At 34.6% G+C, this 22,174-nt stretch overlaps 1 protein-coding gene across 1 annotated transcript in view; it reads right to left on the bottom strand.

The window, feature by feature from the left end:
• Nucleotides 1–22,174, bottom strand: part of LOC149562196 (N-terminal nucleophile aminohydrolases (Ntn hydrolases) superfamily protein) — a 203,421-nt gene that overhangs the window by 72,577 nt on the left and 108,670 nt on the right. Inside the window, exons 5-6 of the mRNA XM_089825739.1 lie at nt 8,780–8,861; nt 8,539–8,647 (exon numbers count right to left, since the gene is read on the bottom strand). Of these exons, the coding sequence (XP_089681865.1) occupies nt 8,539–8,647; nt 8,780–8,861 (191 nt within the window). The remainder of the gene's footprint in view (nt 1–8,538; nt 8,648–8,779; nt 8,862–22,174) is intronic.

Below are 22,174 nucleotides of genomic sequence, written 5' to 3'. Positions count from 1 at the left end.
TCACAGGAGAGATTATGAAGATCTGACACTATTAGGTATCATATTGAATCAAGAGGTCAGGAGGTTGTCAACACAAGTGATTTAAGTAAAGTGGTTGTTACTTGCTAGATAGGAAATTGTTTTCAAGCTTTCTGAACATTTGACTGGTAGAATCACCCAAGAAATCTTAGACAAGCGAGGAAAAAGGGAGATGATTATAGAACAAGAAGTTATAAGAGATCGCCTATTCACGATTCAAGATGTCATGCAGAACATTAAGCGAGCATTAATTACAAGACTGATGGAGTTGGTCTCTCTGCACCGCAAGTAGGAGTAAATGTTCAGCTCATGGTGTTCACTCCTGCCGGTGAATGTGGCAAAGGAGAGGAGATTATTCTCATCAATCCAAAGATATAGAAGAAAAACAAAAGTTTTTATAGAAGGTTGCTTATCATTTCCAGATATTTATGCTAAAGTTGAAAGACCCTTATCTATAAAGATCTAAGTTCAGAAATATGGGGTGCCTCTAGCGGTGAAAAGAAGAGTCAAGTTGCACAACGAAAATATATTTTTCTATCAAAGGAAGTCACAGAGATCGTTCATTCCATTTACACCATAGAAAATTCATACAAGAGCGGGAGCGATCTGGAGAATCCGGATTTTGGCAAATACTTATGACAATAATATGTTCATATTGGTCAATGGTCGGCACCCTACTATAGAGTTGTGAAGGCAGGAGTGGGAAATTTAATCGTCCCTCTGGAAAAAAAAAGGCTCCATCTATAGAGGAAGCAAATAAACCGTTATGCCACCTGTTGAAATCTCGAATGAATATAAGAATTTCTGTCAGTGACTGTGATTATTGTGGGCATTACTAGGAATGACTGTCGCACCAAGTAAAAGATCATTCAATACTTATTGTTTTAAATTTTGGGATCTTTCAGTAACTGGTGAGTACGTAACGTCATTCTTTGAAATGGTAAGAATTATTGTGACCAGCTGGTGAATCATTGACAATTTCTAAAAAGGATCCACGATTCATTTTTTATCTGCCACATGGGGGTCCACAGGAGTGGGAAAGTAACAGATAAAGACACTTATCGATAGACTTTGGCTGAGAGTAACGGGCTCTGTAGAATGACATGTCTCAAGATAAGACACATCAACATGCGTAGGGGATACAAATATATGTTGACAGGATAACAATTGTTAATCCGTTAGTAATTCATATCGTTGGGTCTATGCTCGTGTGGAGACCCTGTGCATTTGTGTGATTGTGGCGACCTTGTGTTTTTGTCATTATCATGAGACTAAATATCGGTATTGACAAAGTTTTATAAGAAATCATAATAACTTATATATTTTGGAGACTGCGACTAGTATTACAAACTGCAGATTACCTCAGAATCTGCTCCTATGTAGAGTCATCTTTTTGTGCATTCACACTGTGGAATGATTTGAGATGTCCTTGGAGACTTTAGAGAACAAATATTGTCGTAAAAGTTGGAAGTCGTTTCTATGAAAAATTGAGGCTTAACTTACATATGCACCTTAGTATTATAGACCTCGACTGTGTTTGAGGGGGTTTTCAGTATTTTGTATTCAATCACTGTGAAGAATTGCAGCCTAGCAATCTGTAGAAAACAACTCAAATTACAGAAGTGCCTTTAGTATCAACCACTGTGAAGAATTGCAGCCCAACAATCTGTAGAAAACAACTCAAATTACAGAAGCACCTTTAGTATCTAGTAGAACAAATGGAGACGTTAATTCAAAGGATAAAAGTAACAAATTGGTTTCAAAGTTGAAATCAAAAGACTCCACACCATCTTCAAACAACTATCGAAAGAAGAAGCCTAATATGGGATCAGAACTGTCTCAGAGGCAAAGCAACCACCTACTGACCCTGAAGATAAATCGTGCTCATTACGCAAAGCTAAGCATTATTAATTGATTGTCTGGAACAATATTTTTTTTTAAAAAGATGACTAAAGTCAGATGTTGAAAGTGGCTTCCATTGAAAAGATGCAGACTAAAGGAGTTCCATGTAGTTTGTTGAATTGACCCTATAGGTTTGATTGGCATTTTATATTATGTTGTTTAGCCAAGGTTTGGGAGTTGGTTACAAGAAGAAGAAGATATTTAGATAGATTTGATAGTCATCCTCTAGGAAGCACGGGTAGTTCGAGTCTCTCAAAGATTGATTGAAATAACTAGGCCAATCCACAAGATTGACTATTATAGTGACTAAGGTCTGACAGAAGATCTGCATGTAGAACATTTCTTGCTATCTGCAAGGATTGACATCTATAGGGTACAACGCAAAAGGTACAGAGATACCAAGGAACAATTCCAATATGTTAGGATGGTCAGGTAGCTAGTGCGATGTACAAGGAGAGCTGGGTGTGACAACTATAAGATGGAGACCAGTAAGGAGCAACGTCGTGAGCGGACAGTTGAAACTACTAACTGTGATAGTTATACAAAACTAACAGAGATCATTAAAGCAACCACAAGATTTGATTATTAATTGGGCAACACGATATGTAATCAAATGATGTTGTGATGGGGAATACTAGCAACATAGGATTGCTGATTCTAAGGAATGATTTGTAAATTTGGGAAGAGAATCGACACTTCAGAGAGTCAGCTTGAGGAAATACCAAATCCTATTGATATTATAAATCGATAAAGAAATGAAGATAGTTTGACTATTTGAAGAAGGCAATTCTGGGGTAGAATGTAGTTGTTTGTCAGACTTACAGTAACAAGATAACAACATCCAACAATGGGAAAAGATTTGGATAAAATCAGGAAGAGGAATATGAAGCCACAAGAGCAATTAGCCGAGAATTCTGAATCCAATATAAGAGTAGAAGTACTCGACATTATGGAGAGTATAAAGAATTCCTACCCAAATTCAGTCTAATTTACCATTCAGCGATTACTTAAAGCTTCATCTAAAGCAGCAAAATAAGACAGATCTGGCAAAAAGAAAGTACTTTGATTTGGTTTAAGATCTCCTTGAAAAAGACCAATGCAAAAATTTGTATGAAGAATTTCTAGCAGGCCAAAATCATTTCATAGAGGATCTTGAAAAAGAAGAATAGTCAACCACCATTGATTTGCAACCTTCTTATGATCACGCATAAGTTGTTGCATAGGGTGCAAGTTTCTTCGTTGGTGAATTGTACATTAGCTTTGATAGGAAGATTGATGAGATAGGTTGCACAAGAGGTAATAGCAAGTTGGGGTCCTTGTATGATGAGCCCTTATATGCAAATGATAACATGGCAACACTTTGGCCTTTGCATACAAATCAAGAGAACAAGGGAAAGAATACCTATGAATTTTAGAGAGGTGATGAACCATATATTTCCAATGTCCATGACATGAATTTGGAGGAGCAAACTGAGATGACACTGCAAGACGATGAACCACATCAACATGACAACAATGAAATGTATACCTTAAAGAACCAGCTAAAGGTTAGTGAAGACATAGTTGTGACCTCTTTGGTACGTTATGACAGCACTCACAAAAAGGTTGAAGATCTCTTCAAGAAGGCTCAAAAGGGAGTGGAAGGAGATTGGCTTGTTGCTGATTTGCAGGAGATTAAAACAGCTCTTGAGACTATGAAATTAGATTACTTATGTTTGTTTTTCGATAGGGATTATACTCCTAAGGCTGTTGGATCCTATATCGACCAATTGAATAAAGAAAGGAATGAGATTAAGGAGCTCAACAAGGAGCTTAAGTATGTTCATGAAGCATTGATTAATACTCAGTTTTCCCTTCAAGAAGCGAAAAATCAGATTTGGAGCTCAAATCATTTTAGGGAACATGAGGATACAAAGAGACGGGAATTTTTCCTAGAAGTAATTGATGAACTTGATAGCATTCAGCAAACGTATGATTTGGATAGTTGCCCCAAGCAACCAAGTTCCAAAACTTCAAATCACTTTCAGTTTATAGAGAACCCTTTGTTTGAGGTAGATGTTGTTTGGATTTCCTGATAACCCACTTTGTGAGGTAGAGGAGAGAGTTACTCTTGATTTCCAGGAAGAGGATGACCTTGACTTCAAAGATTCAAATCAAACTACAGTTCTTAACAGCAAACCTTGATCACAGGATTAGTGTGGTGAAGTGCTCCCCCTCTTTCGTTCAGCCTTTGCATGGTTCTGAATTCTAACTTATATAAGTTGCATGGATTTCTTATTTCAGCAATTAAACAGATCCTAGTGGAGGATTGAGGAGAGTTATGTGTTGATCATATGGAATGTCTTTTCAGCTTCATTCTTTCTCATGACTCCTATGTATGTAGGGATTCTTCAGAGTGATGATGGCAGTATTATCTTTTATGTGCCCTTGGTATTGATTTCATCTTTTGGGCAACTTGTTTTCGACATAATCTATTTAGGACGGGTCATCACCGCCTACTGGGGTATACATAACTTTTGGATACATTTTTATCTCATCATATCAGCTAGTTATGCCATTAGTGTTTGGGATCCAGGTGTTGGCCGTATGTATCTACGGCTTGTTGAGAGTTGGTTCACAGTTCTACTTAGTTTGAGATTGGATACGATGACATTTAGAGTTTTACAGACCTCAAGTGCAGTGACATTAATTGGATTAACATGGGACCCAGGGATCTAGTTGATGGATGGATTGCAGTTTGACACCTTCACAGTATCGCTGGATTTGTTTTCAGATTGGGCTACAAGACTACCTGCAGACTCGTATAGGATCCTGGTCTTGATTGCTTGAGGACAAGCAATTTTAAGGGGGGGAAATTTGTAATGTCCCTTTTTGGGACATTGGAAATATTAAAGGCATAATATTTATAATATTAAAATTGACTTGGAGAGCGTGGACTCAAAATATAAAAGGTCAATTTAATATTATAAAGTGGGCAAAAAGGACAAGGAGAGATACGACAAAAAGCCAAGAAGGAAGTCGAAGAGTTGCAGCTGTGAGGATAAAGGGGAAAGAGACTCTTTCATTTGGTATGCTTGGATTTATTATTTAGATTTCAGTTTCGCTCTTGTGAGAGTATTCAAGAAAGCTTCAGCTTTCAGCCAGTGTGAGGACGTAGCCCCTCGTGCCGGCAGACAGTGGATGCAAACCCATTGTCCGGGGAGACATCACTTCTGGTGTTTCATATGCACTTACGAGTTCTTCTCTCAGTGTTCCAATCTAACTATTAATCTATGTTTAAGATTGGGTTTTTAGTGTTGAATATTGCATTGCTATTGTATAATGCAATAACATATTTTTGAGGAATTTTATGAGAGTTTTTACCGGTTTTATCTTGTCAATTGTAAAGCATTTTCATATGCCTGAATCTTGAATTTTATTATCAATGAATAGGTTAATATCTTTGGGTAAATCTACTGGTTTTCTAATGTGTTTGGTAATACATCTGTATATTTTTAGTTCTGAATATATTTTGGGGAAAGATCGAGCAAATACCCGGTTTGGGATATTTCACATACATTCTATGATTTGAATCATTGTGATCCTATGATTTCTATTTACTTCAGCTACAGCCTACAATTTACATTTTACGTGTAACATAGTTACGTATGTGATGGATTTTTTATTTATGTTGCATGTTTATGTATGTTAACTTCTATTTGATGATGTTATAGTGTTTTTAAGTTATATTCAATAAACGGTGTATGAAATAAGTTTTAAATTGTTAAAATCTCTAAATTTCAAGGGTTTTTTTTAATTTGACGATTCATGGCTGATTCTATTCTGATTCATGGCTGATTCGATTCTAATTCATGACCGATTCGCGATTCGATTCGCTCTACTGATTCCGATCCGATTCCAATTCTTGTTATTTTGGTATTCACCCATCCACATTGTATTGATTGCAATCACAAATCATGATCTCAACATACTTCATTTGGTGCAACTCCTATCTCAGCAATACATCTTATATATCATTGGCAGCAATCAGATATCTTGTTTGGAAGCATGCGATATACCATGATATGTCATTGACAGTGATCGGATATCCTATTTGGTAGGTAGTGCTACACTCGAATATATCACTGACATCGATTAGATATCTTGGTTGGCAGCACGCAATACACTCTGATACATCATTGACAGTAATCAGATTGGCCTCTGCATTACATCCAAACATCACTACACAGTCACAGCAGTACTGAACAAATAAGCCATGTTACCACCTGCATTGCAATACTTCAGGCCTAAGATTAGATATTGATATACGCAAATCACAGTACAGATATTCATTATTATAAGGCCCATGGTCAAGATCATGGGAACCACATCTGACTGTAATATTATTTTGAATCAACTGGTTTCAGACTTGTTGATTCGTTACTGCTTAATTCTTCTATTTTGTTTATTGTTCTTTCCTATGATATTTCAAAAGAAATGAAGAAATTTTACAAAAATTATTTATTGTTCATTTGGTGGATTGATTGGGCAAAGAAATTGAAGTACCTCATCAAATTTTCATCCATTGATTCTCTATCAACCAGATATAGAAAATCAATATTAGGTGCCATACAATAAAGGAAGATAAGACACAAGGATGTACAACATGCAATGCCTTACAAGGTTTTCCGAATTGTGATATTGGTATCAGGATTCAATTGTGTAGTTTTTGAGTCAAATTGACCCATGTTTCATGTGTAGTGGTCCATCAACCCATCTCTCATGAGAATGAATGACACATTTGGCACTCATTGCATCTAGCTGATGCTCATAAGTCAGACATCTTAGTATTGCTCCAACTAAAGCGCACTTAAAAACTCATCAAGTTTTCTACCTCATTTGCAAAACATTTAGCAAGAATTGTGCGTTATGAACCATTCATTACAGAGCCCCTTTAGCTCATCAATTAATAACTAGGAGTTTCCCACAGCAAGTCAAATTGTGATATTTTTATCAAGATTGTGCTATGTAGTATTCGAATCAAAATCACTGACCCATGTTACATGAGTAGTAATTCAAAAGAACCAATCTCTCATGAGTAGTGTTTTATATATTTTCCAAATGTCAATTAATATCTCAAAAAGGAAAACTAATTTGGATACTTAAGAATTCAAGTATATTTCAGGCAGAAATGCTAATGGCAGGGATGATCCAACTCATCAATTACAACATTGAAAAAATTAAACATTCACCTTTTAGCAAAGGGTTTCCACTAATGTTTTACTTGATTTCAGACATAGTTTAAAAACTCAGACTCGAAGAGTACTCGACAAGTCCAAAATTTTCAACTTGGCAACTTTGAAAGTACTAAAAAATAAAATCTCTTAAAGAAAGATTTTTCTTTGTTGAATTCAATTACAAAATGTATTAAATTAAAAACTGACATCTTGAAAGAAAAAATTCATAATTCCATCATAAAATTGATATATGAAAACAAAAAATTTAACCAATGTTTTACCTACATCGACATTTTCAACCATGCATTTTTGTGTCTATAAAATCCTAAGAGTTTAATTTGTGTCTATAAATGCCACTGCAAGAGAGGAAGGCATTAGGTTTTAGCAAACCATAATTTGATAATTTCCTACTAATGCCTATTCTTGTTCCCCACATTGTACAGGGCCTTCAAACGGTGCACCTTTATTGAAATGACCCTAGAAATTGCTCCTTCCCTTACTAACATAACACTCTCATGATCTTGGAGAAAACAGAAACAAGGCATACCTTCTTATTTTCCTATTTGCCAACTTATGCTGTTTCAAATTTCTTCTTTTTCCTCTTCTATATGGTCCTTACTTTATTTCCTAAGGGTAATTTTCCAACCATGCATCTTTATCTTACCATACAATACCTTAAGATCAATGTTTCAAAACACATTATAACCATGGATTGATCGGTCCTCTTCAGGTTCATTAAATTCCATGTTTTTGGTCCATAAGATAGGGGATTTTGACTCCTGAATGAAAAATCAGCGAAACAAGATATCTAGATTTGATGATTTTGCTCCATATTTTGGCATATTCCTCGTAGAACTCTCCGAATCCTCTCATAGAGAGATAAATTCAATAATTTAAAAATGATTTTCATTAACTAGATAGACTATTTTAACCATAAATATTGACCATTTCAAATGTACTTCCCCATATCTAGCAGTTATTCTATATTAAAATGAAATCTCAAAAAAAAAAGATAATGCAAACTTCCAATGTAGAAAACATCCAACAGTTGCTTGCATTCTAAGACCAGAAAATATTAGAGTAGAGAAAAAACAATTGAGTGCATAGGTTCACCCTGCAAGAACGAAGAGTGCATTCATGTTCCCTCAATAGCCTTTTTTAATTCGATGAAATAATTATTTAATTACAACAAAGTCTTTAAGTTGCTTTAAATATAGAGTGAATGGATAGTCATTCAACACATCATAAACTAATAAAATTCATTGAATTGATTAAATTCCTTTAACTGGGTCAAATGTGAAATCTCGGATATATACAATCAGTATTTTAGAATTTGTGTATATATAACTATTATTAAGTACCAGAAAACCAAGAAGCGTTTCATGATAACAATCACTTGCACCTGTTTTCGATGAACTTTTGAAAGTTGATGAATCACTATTTTCTGTGGCAAAGCAAAGCATATCCTTGTATTTTAGCCACTGGTTCTTGGCTCTTTCTGTTACCAGCCACTACTTCAAGCATTGAAACAACACATTAGAGAGTAAGGTATCAACAAATGCAACAGGAAACCATATAGTTGGCATAAACCTCATTTAGATGGTGAAAACTCAAAAGAAAAGATAGCTAAATTCACAATTCACCCTATCAGCATCTTCAACCGTTGACACTGAAGGAATACCCTTTGAGTTGGCCCATTCACGTGCTCCATCACCTACTAAGAACCTGGAGTTTCCAAAACCCCAAAGAAATTCCAACATAAGCCATAAGGCATAAAAAACAAAGATCAATTCATGAATGATTAATACACAGATCTAAACTGAGAGTTTTATAAGATTAGAGAAAATGATTGCGAACACCAGAATAAACTAACTAGTCATATTTGCATATCAGCAGATAAATTATTTCAAATTCAATCACATGAAACTGTAACACTTTCAGAATAATAATAACAGCAATCACATTATTGATTACCAGAGTAACAAACAAACTGCAACATCACCGTATCATCATATTTAATCAATTTAATAAAATAGAAACAACAAATAACACAAAATAACAAGAGAGCAAAACTAAGCTATCACCAATCATTACAACCAGGCCATTTCTCAACCATACAAAGTTACAAACTCGCTCCTAAAACAGGTAATTTAAATTTTAATAACAATGTGATAAATAAGTTTTCTCAAAATTAATGAATACTGATGCTTGCAGATAAACTAACCTGACACTCTAAAATAATGTTAGTACTCACCTGCGACACTAAGACAGAGTAGTTACTTGAAGTGGCATGTGGTTATAATAAATCTAGAACAGAACACCACATATAATATACCAAAACAGCTTTTACCACTTGTTGTGAGGTTTTTGCTCCATTGCAAATAGGGACCCCCTCTTTTTGCTGGTAGTCTTCGATGGTAGACTGAGTTTGGCAACAATCTGGGATTTAGAGGGCCTTCTTGGAGCAAAAGTTGAAAATTTGGAAAATTTGGCGAAGTCTGGAAGTGAGAAATGAAATAAAATTTTGGGCAAAGGATGTGTGAATTTGCCTTAGTATGAAAGGGAGATAAGACAAATCTTCATCCAAAGTGAAAAGGAGATGAGACACCTCTTCGTCCCAAGCAAAAAGAAGATGAGACACCTCTTCATATCAAGGAAAGGGAGATGAACCCTCCTCTCATCTCAAAAGGAGTGGATGAAGCCTCTCATCATCTCAAATTTAAGATGGACCATCTCATGATTGAATAAAAGAAGAAAGGGATAAGGAATGAGCATGGGGATTAAAATTTGAATTTACCATTAGAAGATAAAAATTTAATGTAATCAAACCTTGTATTGAATTTTGGATTAAATATTTAATAATATTAAGCAAAGGGAGATCAATTTTAATGGCATCAATGGGGGTGGAAATTAATTTTTAATTGAGATAAGACCCAATTTGCCTCGATTTTGCAAAATGAAAATGAATTTCAAATTTACCTTGATTTTTGCAAAATGAAAATGGATTTTAAAATGAGATGAGATTAAATTTATCTCAATTTTGCAAAATATAGATTGATTATTAAAAATTAATTAATTAATTCAACCATTGTGGCATTGATTTATCCAAATGGCATTGATTTTAACAAATGGACAATTGAAAATAATGGCAAAAAATTAAATATTTTCAAATCAACCTGAAGTTGTAAAGGGGCCATGCATTAAATAAATTACTCCAAGGTCCTCAATTTTGCAGAAATATCAATCAATTTCAACCAAAGGGGAGCCAATTTAAATTGATTTATTCAAGAAGTCTTTTAATTTAAATAATTAGCATCGATTTTAAACAAGGAAAATAACAACTTTTTTTAATGATGTTGATTATTATTGGTTGTAAATCGATTTAGAGAAGAGAAATGAGATTTGAATTTGCATTACCCAATTAAATTTTGTTATTGGAAATTAAAATAGTGAGTTTGTGATGATTGTCGAAGTCTCTCTAACTTGATATGTTGAAATTATCATTTTGAATTTCACAATTATTTATAAGTGGTGGTTTGCCTTGCAAGTTAAATGAAACATGATGAGGTGGAAGCCATATCTTTAATCAATGAGAATGTGCCAAGTGTCCTAGTGGAAGAGTTTTATCATATTCTGTCTAAATTCATTGAATCTTCCAAGAGGAAAAAGGGATTAAGAAAAAAATCTCAAATATGGCTTGGTATAAATACAAGTGGCATCATCTTATTAGTCTGCTAGGTGGTGGCTTCTTCTACAAGTGTTCTTTTCTCATTGATCCATTTGTCATTGCACCTTATTTGGTTGTTATGCATTTGAGTTTTCTTATTGACTTGTGAAGGAAATATAATTTTCTAATGGGCCCACATGGTGGTGCTTAACTGTGATTGGGTAGGCATTTTAGCTACGGTTATGGAAAATCTAATTAAGACTTATGTGGATAAATCTTGGACCTTGATTTCAACTTAATATCTATCACTCATTGTAATTGAGCTCCATATATAAAGGATTTCTTACATCATTTGTAAAGAGAGTTATGTTAAAGAATTGTTGCCACTAGACTACCAAATTTCCTCTACGATGCGTCTATTTTCAAACATTCAAGGTGTTTTAAGACATAACAAAATATATGAGAGAGATTCACCTGCAAGGGGGCTCAAATTAGATGTCCTTAGATATGTACATGAGTGTCCTACTTGTTAGCGGAATAAACAAAAGCACGTCTTTCTTTGCAGATTTTTTGTAGCCCCTATTTAAAACAGCCCCTACCCATTCTGAGTAGAAAGTGGGTGTGTATCTCGATCAGCTTTATCATGGGCTTGCCCAAAGACCAAGGCAACGAATTCATCTATGTTGTAGTGGGCAGGCTTACTAAGCTTGCACAATTTCTCTGATCGCCACTACATATACAGGAGTACAAGTGGTAGATTTGTTCTTCAAGAAGGTATACAAACTTTAGGGGTTCTCGAGGAGCATAGTTAACGACAAGGACAAGTAGTTCATGAGTCATTTTTGGCAGGAGTTGTTTAGGCTTAGAGGCACCGAGCACTACTTACCACCCCAAGATAGACAATAAAAGAGGGATTGTTAATTAATGGGTGGAGGGATACCTTCAAAATTACAAAGGCATCAAAAGGCTCGGACCAAGTGGTTATATTTGTGCAAGTATTACTACAACACAATCTAACACATGTCCATCCAAACATCACCCTACATGGAATTTACAAGTATGATGTGCCCATCTTTTTGGATTTTATTTTTGGCTACAATAGAGTGCATGGTGTTAAATCCTGATAACTTGATCATATTAATGTTCTAATTTTTCAGATGAGACAGATCTAAATGCATGTCATTTCCTTTATATATAATCTCATGATAATTACATCTCCCTTAGAACAGATCGGAGATTTGGGCATATTTATATGCCTTCTATTGACTATTGTAGTTAACTAAGTATTAACTATTAGTTAATGAGCAAGGGCGCCGATTTTTGGAGTAGTTTGTTATTTGAGGGCCGACCTAGAAGGGGTTGTGTCTATTTGAAAAGGCAAGACTCTTGGGTAATATATAAGTAGGAGCAAGATTGTGGATAGAAGACACACAATACAATCTTAATTTTGCTTTCCTAGCAATCTACTCCTTGGCTATTTATTGCAGAAATAAAATATGATCTCCAGAATTTATTGCAGACTTCCAGAACAATAACATTCAGCCTAGAATTATAGTCTATGTTACCCCAAGTTTCCGGGACGAGGGGACAGGGGGACAGGGAAATGGGTTTCCGAGACAGTTTTTTTTTTTTGCAGGAATAGGGGATGACAAAGGACAACTATATATATATATATATATATATATATATATATATATGTATATATATGTATATGTATATATATATACATATACATACATATATATATACATATACATACATATATATATATGTATATATATATATATATATATACATATATATATGTATATATATATATGTATATATATATGTATATGTGTATATATATATATATATATACATATATATATATGTATGTATATGTATATATATATGTATGTATATGTATATATATATACATATACATATATATACATATATATATATATATATATATATACATATATATACATATACATATATATATATGTATATATATATATATATATATCTGAATTTTCAAAAATATTCATCAATTCTACATTCATCACAGCAACATAGTTAAAAATTATCAATTCCATTCATCAAATATTGATTCATCAATGATCATAGGGCATAGCAATCAGCATCTAATTGAGTCGTCATAGAAAATCAAAATTCTAAATAGCATCATTTTCAATTATCTAAGAAAATTCAAATAATCACTTTCAATCATCATCTAAGTACTTACAATTACCATTAGTAAGTCATGAAATCAATCAAATGAAACAATGAAAAACATCAACTTTCAACAAAATGAAAACATTGAAAAGTTAAGACTTAAACAATTAAACTTTCAAATTAGACTAGATCTGTAATATAAATTAAACCATAAAAGATAAAGAGATCTATATGATTCCGTGGGGATAATGGATCATGTAACAGCAAAAGTATACAATTATTATTATTATTAATGGACGCAAGGTTATGATTATATATAATAATGGACGCAAAGTTATGATTATATTTAATAAAACATTAAGATAGGAAATGAAAACATTGAGTTATTATTATATTAACAAACCTAAGTCTATATAAAAAACATTAAAAGTTTTATTTTTTAATATATTTGAAGTTGCAGGGTCCGCAGGTGGCTTATTTAATTTTTGTGGTAAAAATTGGAAACTTTTTTAGAAGTCCCGAAAACCTCTAGGAAACGAAAATGCAGTCCTCGGGACAGTCAACAAGTTTCCAAAACTCGTTGACCGTTTCCTGTGTTTCGGGGACGCGTTTCCGATTTTCCTATCTAGGTGGGGACGGCTTGGAAACATTTCCTGCCGTCCCCTCGTCCCTGAAACCGTCCCCGTTTCCGAAACCTGAGTCTTAGAGGTGGAAACACATTTCTGGGTAACATAGATTATAGTAGATTGATTTGTAACAAGGTAATAATACTACATCAGTATTATAACTTTAGAATTTGCAAAACACTTACATGGTATCTGAGCCACATTGTCAAACCTTGACTCTGAAAATTGATAATCAGATTTAAAACATATCTAAGCAACATCCTTCTACTTACAATGGCCAATGCAATCAGACCCGAAGATATGTTTGATGGAAAAGACCACTTCACTGCATGGAAATTCAGAATTATGATGGCTCTTGAAGAAAATGATATAACACAATTTGTTGATAAGGAATCCAAGCAACTTGATGCTGATCCTTTTAAAACTAATTGGATCAAAGGAAACAAGAAAGCCATGAAAATCATATTAGATAGAGTTAAAAATGAAATAGTACCTATGCTAATGAAACATCAAACAACATTCAATATGACGAGTGCATTAATAAATGCATATGAAATGCATATGAGGTTAATAATACAACTAGAACCCTTTCACTAAAAAGGCAACTAAATCATATAAAAATAAGGGAGAATCTATGAAGTCATACTTCCTAAGGGCGACTAGTCTAAGAGATGAACTTACAAGCATTGGGTAAATAATTGATGATGAAGAACTAACATTAGTGGCAATAGATGGATTACCAAATTCATGGGAAATATTCTCACAAGGAGTAAATGCTAGAGACAAAATTTCAGACTTCAATAGACTTAAAGGAGATTGCCTTTCAAGAAGAATCTAGACAACTCAAGAAAGGAGGGAAATTGAAAACTGAAGATGAAGAACTTCAAGTTCTCGATGCAAATTTCTACAAAGGTAAGAAGAAGGTTCATCAAAGAAATGACAAACCTAAGAGAGATTTATCCAAAGCAAAATGCATTAAATTTGAGAAATTTGGACGCTATAAAGAAATTGCCCAGAGAATACAAAGCAGAAAATAAATTGTATAAACGTTACTAAGAAAGAGGAAAATGTGATATTGAGAAACGTGTATAGTATTCAGCACTATCAAATGAAGTATCAAGCAAAGCAGGGGTAATTAATAGTAGATCATCTCAACACATTACAGGATACAAAGAAGTACTAGACTCAATATCAGAAGAAATTAATGACAAAATTACCATAGGTGATAATTCCACTCATTCTGACAAAGGAATTGGGAACTGCACCTTGAAACTGAAGTTGGGTATTTCTCTTCACCTCAAAAGAGTGCTCTATGTTCCAAGAATCAAGAAGAATCTAATCTCTGTTACAACAATTGAAGATGATGTACATTAGGTTGCATTCATAGACAATAAAGTAATGACCTGGTCTAAGAACTCTTCATTTAAGAAATCAAAGTTGATTGGTCAAAGAAAGGGATACTTGTATGCATTAAATATAGAACCTATTTAAGCCTTAATCCATGAAGCTACTCATATAAACTAAGTGTGGCATAGAAGGTTAGGGCACCTAAACTTCAAAGCCTTATCGACTATGGAAAAGATGGTTACTGGTATAACTAAATTAAATAAAGATCATTCTAGCATATGCAAAGGATGTGCATTAGGTAAAAACACCAAAAGTCCATTTCAAATGAGCACTAGAAAGTCTAACAATGTTTTAGAATTAGTCCGCTTAGATATATGTGGACCTATGTTTGTTCCTTCTCTTGGAGGATTTTTGTTCTATTTACTTTTTATAGATGATTTCTCTAGGAAAACATGGATTTACTTCTTGAAATGTAAAGAATCAGAAGAAATCCTTAAGAGATTTAAAGAATTCAAAACCTTAATTGAAAACCTATCAAGACATAAATTAAAATTCTTAGGTCTGATAATGGAGGGGAATATACTTCAAATTTGTTTAAAGATTTTTGTAAAGAAGCAAGAATTAAGAGGGAGTATATTGTTCCTTATAATCCTAAGCAAAATGGGGTAGCAGAGAGGAAGAATAGGACAATTATAGAAGCAGCAAGAGTTATGATACTTGATCAAGACTTAAAATTTTATCTTTGGGCAAAAGCCTCATAAACTGTTGTCCATATTCAAAACAGAAATCCTCACTACCACCTTAGAGATAAAACTCCTGAAGAAGTCTTTTCTAATGTTAAACCAAATATAAGTAATCTTAGGATATTTGGGTGCCCTGTATACATACATGTTCCAAAAGAAAAGAGAACTAAGTTAGAACCTTCCGAAAGGAAAGGCATTTTTGTCAAGTATAATGAAACCTCAAAAGCATATAGAATTTACATACCTAGTCGGAAAAACATTGAACTTAGTAGAGATGTTATCTTTGAAGAAGAGTGTGCATTCAATAGAGCCCTAAGTTTTGAAGACCCCTCTCATAGACTTAGTTCTGAAGAAAATCATAATCCTAAGTTTCAAAAGGAGAACATTGAAGAAATCGAAGGAGAGATTCAAAACCTTAATCTTGAGGAAACTCAAAATCCTAAGAAAAGACCACTTTCAGCTATTAAGATAGTAGAGGAAGCACAAGACTTTGTTGCACCATTTGGAACCTTCAGAGAGAGCAAAAGACCCAAAAGATTTTCTAGCTATGCAGCAAACATGAGTTATCTAAACCAACAAATGTTTCAGATGCTATCAAACATATAACTTGGAAGAATGCCATGACAGAAGAATACCAATCTATTATTAAAAATGATGTTTGGAAAATTGTTCCAAGGCCTAAGGGAAAATCTATTGTCTCTTCTAAGTGGATATTTAAGATCAAGCATGCTACTGACGGTAGCAATGATAAATATAAGGTCAGATTAGTAGCCATAGGATTCTCTCAGGAGGGAATTGATTATGAAGAAACCTTTGCTCCAGTTGCCAGATACACCTTTATAAGAATAGTCCTAGCTATTGCAGCATCAAAGGGATGGAAAGTACATCAAATGGATGTGAAAACAACATTTCTGAATGGAAAGATTACAGAAAAGTATATTTGGAACAACCTGAAGGATTTGAAACTCATAATCCTAAAATCTTTGCTTGCAAACTCAAGAAAGCTCTCTATAGGCTTAAACAGGCTCCTATCGCATGGTATGAAAGAATCAATATATATCTCACCAGTTTAGGATTCTCTAAGAATGAAGCTGATCCAAATCTCTATTACAAAAGGGATAAAGATGATATGATAATTTTGATACTATATGTTGATGATTTACTAATAACAGGTGATGATCATCGTATAGATCAATGCAAGAAAGATATAATTAGAGAATTTGATATGAAAGATTTAGGACTCCTTCAATACTTCCTAAGACTAGAAGTATGGAAAAACTATAACAGCATCATACTTAATGAAGGTAAGTATACATTAGACATCTTAAGGAGATTTGGGATATGGAATTGTAGACCTATGTCTTCTCCAATGGAGACTAATCTACACAAACTTAAGCAACAACAGAATCACCCTCCATAGATTCTACTCTTTACAGACAGATGATTGGGTCTCTTATATACTTGGTAAATACAAGACCTCATATTTGCTATCCTGTTAATGCCTTAAGTCAATTTATGTGTGAGCCAAAGAAGATTCACCTAGTTGCAGTCAAACACATTATGAGATACTTACAAAGCACTATACCTTGGGCTTAAATATAAGAAAGTTGACTTAAACTTACATGGATTCATAGACTCAGATTGAGGTGGAAGTGTTACTGATAGGAAAAGCACTTCAGGATGTTGTTTTGGTTTAGGCTCAGCAATGATATCATGGATATGCACAAAGCAATTATTAGTAGCATAGAGTTCCACAGAAGTTGAATACATTGCAGCTGCGATGGCTTATCGGGAAGTAGTTTGGTATATAAAGTTACTTATGGGATTATATGATCAACCCATGAATCCCACTATTATTCACTGTGATAATCAGAGTTCCATCAAGCTTTCAGTGAATCCAGTTTTTCATGACAGAACCAAGCATATTGAAATTCCTTACCATTATGTAAGAGATATGGTAGATGGGAAAACTATCAAGTTACAATATATTTCCACTACAGATCAGACAACAAATATTCTTACCAAACCTCTCTCTTGAGTTAACATAGATCACTTCAGAAAAAGACTTGGTATGGTTGAATTATAATACATTTGTGTACTTTAATTATTAATGAAATAATTGCATTAAAATTATTACTGTCAGGCTATTGACTATTATGGGCTTCACCATTTGTATTCATTATCTAAGAGGTGACAATCTTTGAGATAATGAACACTTGTACAAAAGACATTATGAGAGAAATGACAATCTCGGAGATAATGTACTAAATCATAGAGAACTACTGTCAAATCTGGATGAGTTCAAGATCACATTGTGATGTAGACATTTCTATGCCTATGAATCAAAACTTGGATAAAGGAAGAATTTAATCATTCTTCAGATTTTATCCTGTGCACTAGCAAATCTTAACTTGTAATGTCCCCATTTTTAGCAGGTTCCTACAGTGGTCAAGTCAGTTCACCATAGCGACCCTCATGAGCTGATAGGGTGTTTTGGGGGTCTCAATTATGGATCTACTATTTTTAGTAAGTTCATCTTTCGTAGTTGCTATTTTCGGCAATGCAGTGGATGGCTTAGCAGTTGGTCGTCACCTGCAGTTAATCAGGTTAATAATTGCATGAGCTCCTATTTAGTTATTATTCATTGAGTAGCATCATTATAATAATGTTTATATTATTATAATAATGACTTTAAGTGATATTTCTAAAAAGCAATTTGGAAAGTTTCTAGAGTTGAGTTCTTTTGGGAAACTTTCAAGATTTTTGAAGTGGAGTTTGATGGAAACTTTTGACAACAAAAGCTTATAAATGAGGGCTCATTTCATTGGAAAAAGCATGCTTGAATATTTATTTGCTTTTGTTGGCTTTGTGGCTTTTTCATAGTTTTGAATTTTGTGCCCTTGCTGAAGTGTAAGGGTTTCTAAGTTTCTGAAGATTGTCTGGAGTCACTACTGATATAAAGTGACTTCATCGATTAAATCTCCTTACTGTGATTTTCTATGACTAGGAGATTGGACTTATAATTTTGAGAATTTTTGAATTTTTGGTAATTTCATTGCAAGTCATGCTGAAGTATGCAATTTGTTCTAATTCCTCCTACTGAATTACTGTGTCTAAGAGGGATTTAGTGTTGAGATTATTGACTAAGTCAAGGATAGTTATGCTATCGCTGAAGATGTACAAGAGTCATTGACATTGCAAGGAGTCAAAAACTGGAAGTGAAGTTGTGAGAATAAAGCCTGAGATTTACAAGAGACTCATCGAATTTCGATTGGGGATAATATCTCCCATTACTCCACCTGTGTCTATAATATACACCTGTCGTTTCATATTTTGGACATTGTGGCTGAACACTTGGGCACATGATTGAATTGTTGAGCTGTGTAGAGACATCCGTGGATCACATACTTCACCTAGTCCATTGCGTGTAGTGATCCAAGGATTGTAGGAGGCAGCTGGGACACCATTAACCACCTGTGGTTAGTAATCTTGCTGTGGTTTAATAACAGAGACTACCGAATCAGTCAAGGAGTTGTTGGCTTGGGGATTTGATCGGCAATCACAAGAAGTTTATAACAAATTGTTGTGGATCTGTCGTTTATGGTTTTGGGGACAAAAGCACCAATTTGCTGGTATCTATTCACCAGTCTGGGAGTGTAGTATGCAAACTAGTTGGGCTGATATTGAAGGGTCTGTTCCTACATAGCATTAGCCAGTATTTTCTGTAGCAATTTAATACCAATCTTGGCATCAATTTTGGATTATGGATCTGTACCTTCCAAGGCTGTGATTTGTGGTGTATTACCATGTTCCTCTTAATCTAAAAATTAGTTACTGCTGCAGGAATAAATTGTAAGTTGGTTCATATATCAGAATTTAGCTTGTGAGTGGCAATTGTTTTAAAAAATGAAGGAAAGAGATTCAATATTGTTATTATTGAAAATTTTAGTATTTTCAATTGTGATAAAATATTATGATAACTGAATTGCTTACCAACTGTTTGACAAAATGTCAAACTTCTGATTAGTTAAGGTAATTGATGTGTTAAGGCTTAATTGTTGAACTATAACCGGCTAGGGGTTTTTACAGTGGTATCTGTAGTTTTGCTCTTTTTCTGAACAGTTCTCCCATCTATGAGCTCATCATCATGAAGATCAACAAGTGTCTTAGCCCACCACTTAGGCTGAATAGGAGAATGACCAACATTAGTATTAAGAGATGCTTGATCAGCAAGTTCTTCATCAAAAGAATTTGGATCAAACTTAGGTGAAGCATCTACAAAATGAGGTGATCCTATAGGAGAAGTCGGAGGTATCTGTACAGGTATTACTAGTATCACTGGAGCTATAGAAGCTATTAGAGCCCTCCCATCAAGTGGACCTAATGGAAGCCGAACTCTCAAATCATGAACTTGCATAGCTTGGTCTGCTAGATCCGGAATAGGAGAAACAGGCATGAAGGGTCCTCGTTGCTCGTCAAAGACTACATCACAACTATAGATGAGACAAAATGTCTCTACATCAATCAGGCGGTAGGCTTTATGAAGACTGATATATCCAGCAAGCATGAGTTTTTAACTCTTGGCATCCAACTTGGTGCATGACGCATCAAGGATCCAAACAAAAGCAAAGGAGCCAAAAATCTTCAAGTGACTGATTATGGGTTTGCAACCTGACTAGGCCTCTTTTGAAGTTTTACCTTTGACCACCATTGTGGGTGACCTGTTCAACAGATAAACTATAGTGTTAACTACTTCTGCACAAAACTTCTTCGGAACATGTCTGTGTTCGAGCATGGATCGAACCATCTAGGTTATTGTCCTATTCCGACATTCAACTACATTGTTTTGCTGTGGCGTGTGGGGTGTGGTTACCTAGCGTTTGATGCCATCTATGTCCAAGAAGCTAGAGAAAGCATTAGAACAAAACTCCCCCCATTGTCTGATCTAAGAGTAAGAATAGATTTCCCAGACTCTTTTCAAATAAAGGTCTAAACTTCTGAAATACAGGAAATGCATGTAATATCCCTTTACGGATATTTTCCCCAAACCCTTAATATTTAAGTGCAGATTCAAATCCGAACAGTAAAGCAATATTCAAGATAAATTCCAAAATTTAAATCGATTTCTAATCAGCAAATTAACATACAATAAAACTCAAAAAAATTGTTTATTCCTCCAATATTCAGAAAAGTACATATAGAAATCAGGAGTTAACACAACAATCCGCCAAAATATGTTACTACATTATATAACAACAATACAATAACATGCAACAATCCAAGTAATCCAATCTTATACACAGAAATAACAGTCAGATTGGAAATATAAATAAACCTGTAAGAAGGCTAGGTTTGCATCCAACCTTCAAAAATTCTTCAAGGGTTTGCATCCTAGAAGAAATAACCAGCAACTGTTTCCAGCTCCCAGATTAATATTTACTTTGAATATTATAATCTTCATATCCTCTCATGTGGAGCTTGTTGTACGTTTATTACTTTTCTCAATGAAATCACGCTCATTCAAGCAATGTGGGATAAAACAACTTTTTTGTCCTTTAGTCACTTAAGTGAACATAGTACTATATAAAGTGACAAGTTAAATGAACTTTAATAGTAACTTAGTCAGTAAACCATATAGTCCATGTAGTGATGAGCATGTGCAATAGCTCGTTGGAAAGCTTTCGGCGAGATTCTTCCAACCCAACACTGAGGTACCAAAAATACTGAGCCCTAATTACTTACTAAAAATAGTAAGCATCTGGACAACCTATCAAAACTGCTCCGATGCGTCTGGAACTGGAAATGTCTAGGCTAAATCTCGAACTAAACCCCATAAAAAACCTTTTCGCCCCCGAAACCAAGGCGAAGTGAGCTAGCCACATAGAATTATAATGTCTCAGAAAAATGGAACATTACAAAGCCTCCCCTCTCAAAGATTGCTTGCCCTAAAGCAAGCAATCCACTCATACCTGTAGAAACCAAATGCCAGGATCCCATACTCACTTCTAGAATGCGGTTTTACTCCTCGGTCAATGTACCCTGACATGCACCTTCCCAAACTCAGAATAGTGAAATAGTACAATAGGAATCAATGTGTCAAATAACTGAATGCTAGGATCCCAAGTCTCACCATAAAGGGACACCAACTGCCATGTGTTGCTGCCCTGTGAGCCAATACCCTTAGTCAAGATGAAAGCCTCACTCCATTAGTGACCCTGTGAATCTCTACTGTCAAGTGAAGATGGGAGCTCAACAATATACCAATATCCACCCCAAGATGATAGCAACCCAACTCTCCAACAAGATCCCCGATAAAAAGCAATACATAGGGATGCTCCACTTGGATCCCAAGTTAGAACTCATGCGTTGTCCGAGATACCACTGACCAACTCCTGTATAATCTGCACCACTATACCACTATACCACTCCGGCAATATCTATACTGATGACAATGGCAGATCCAACCAATCTGACTCCACCACTATATCACCCTAG

This window comes from Cupressus sempervirens, chromosome 4, assembly GCF_028749045.1.
Source record: "Cupressus sempervirens isolate cs-2001-9-10 chromosome 4, ASM2874904v1, whole genome shotgun sequence".
In the NCBI taxonomy this organism is placed as follows: Eukaryota; Viridiplantae; Streptophyta; class Pinopsida; order Cupressales; family Cupressaceae; genus Cupressus; species Cupressus sempervirens.
This window is presented reverse-complemented; position numbering and strand designations above follow the sequence as displayed.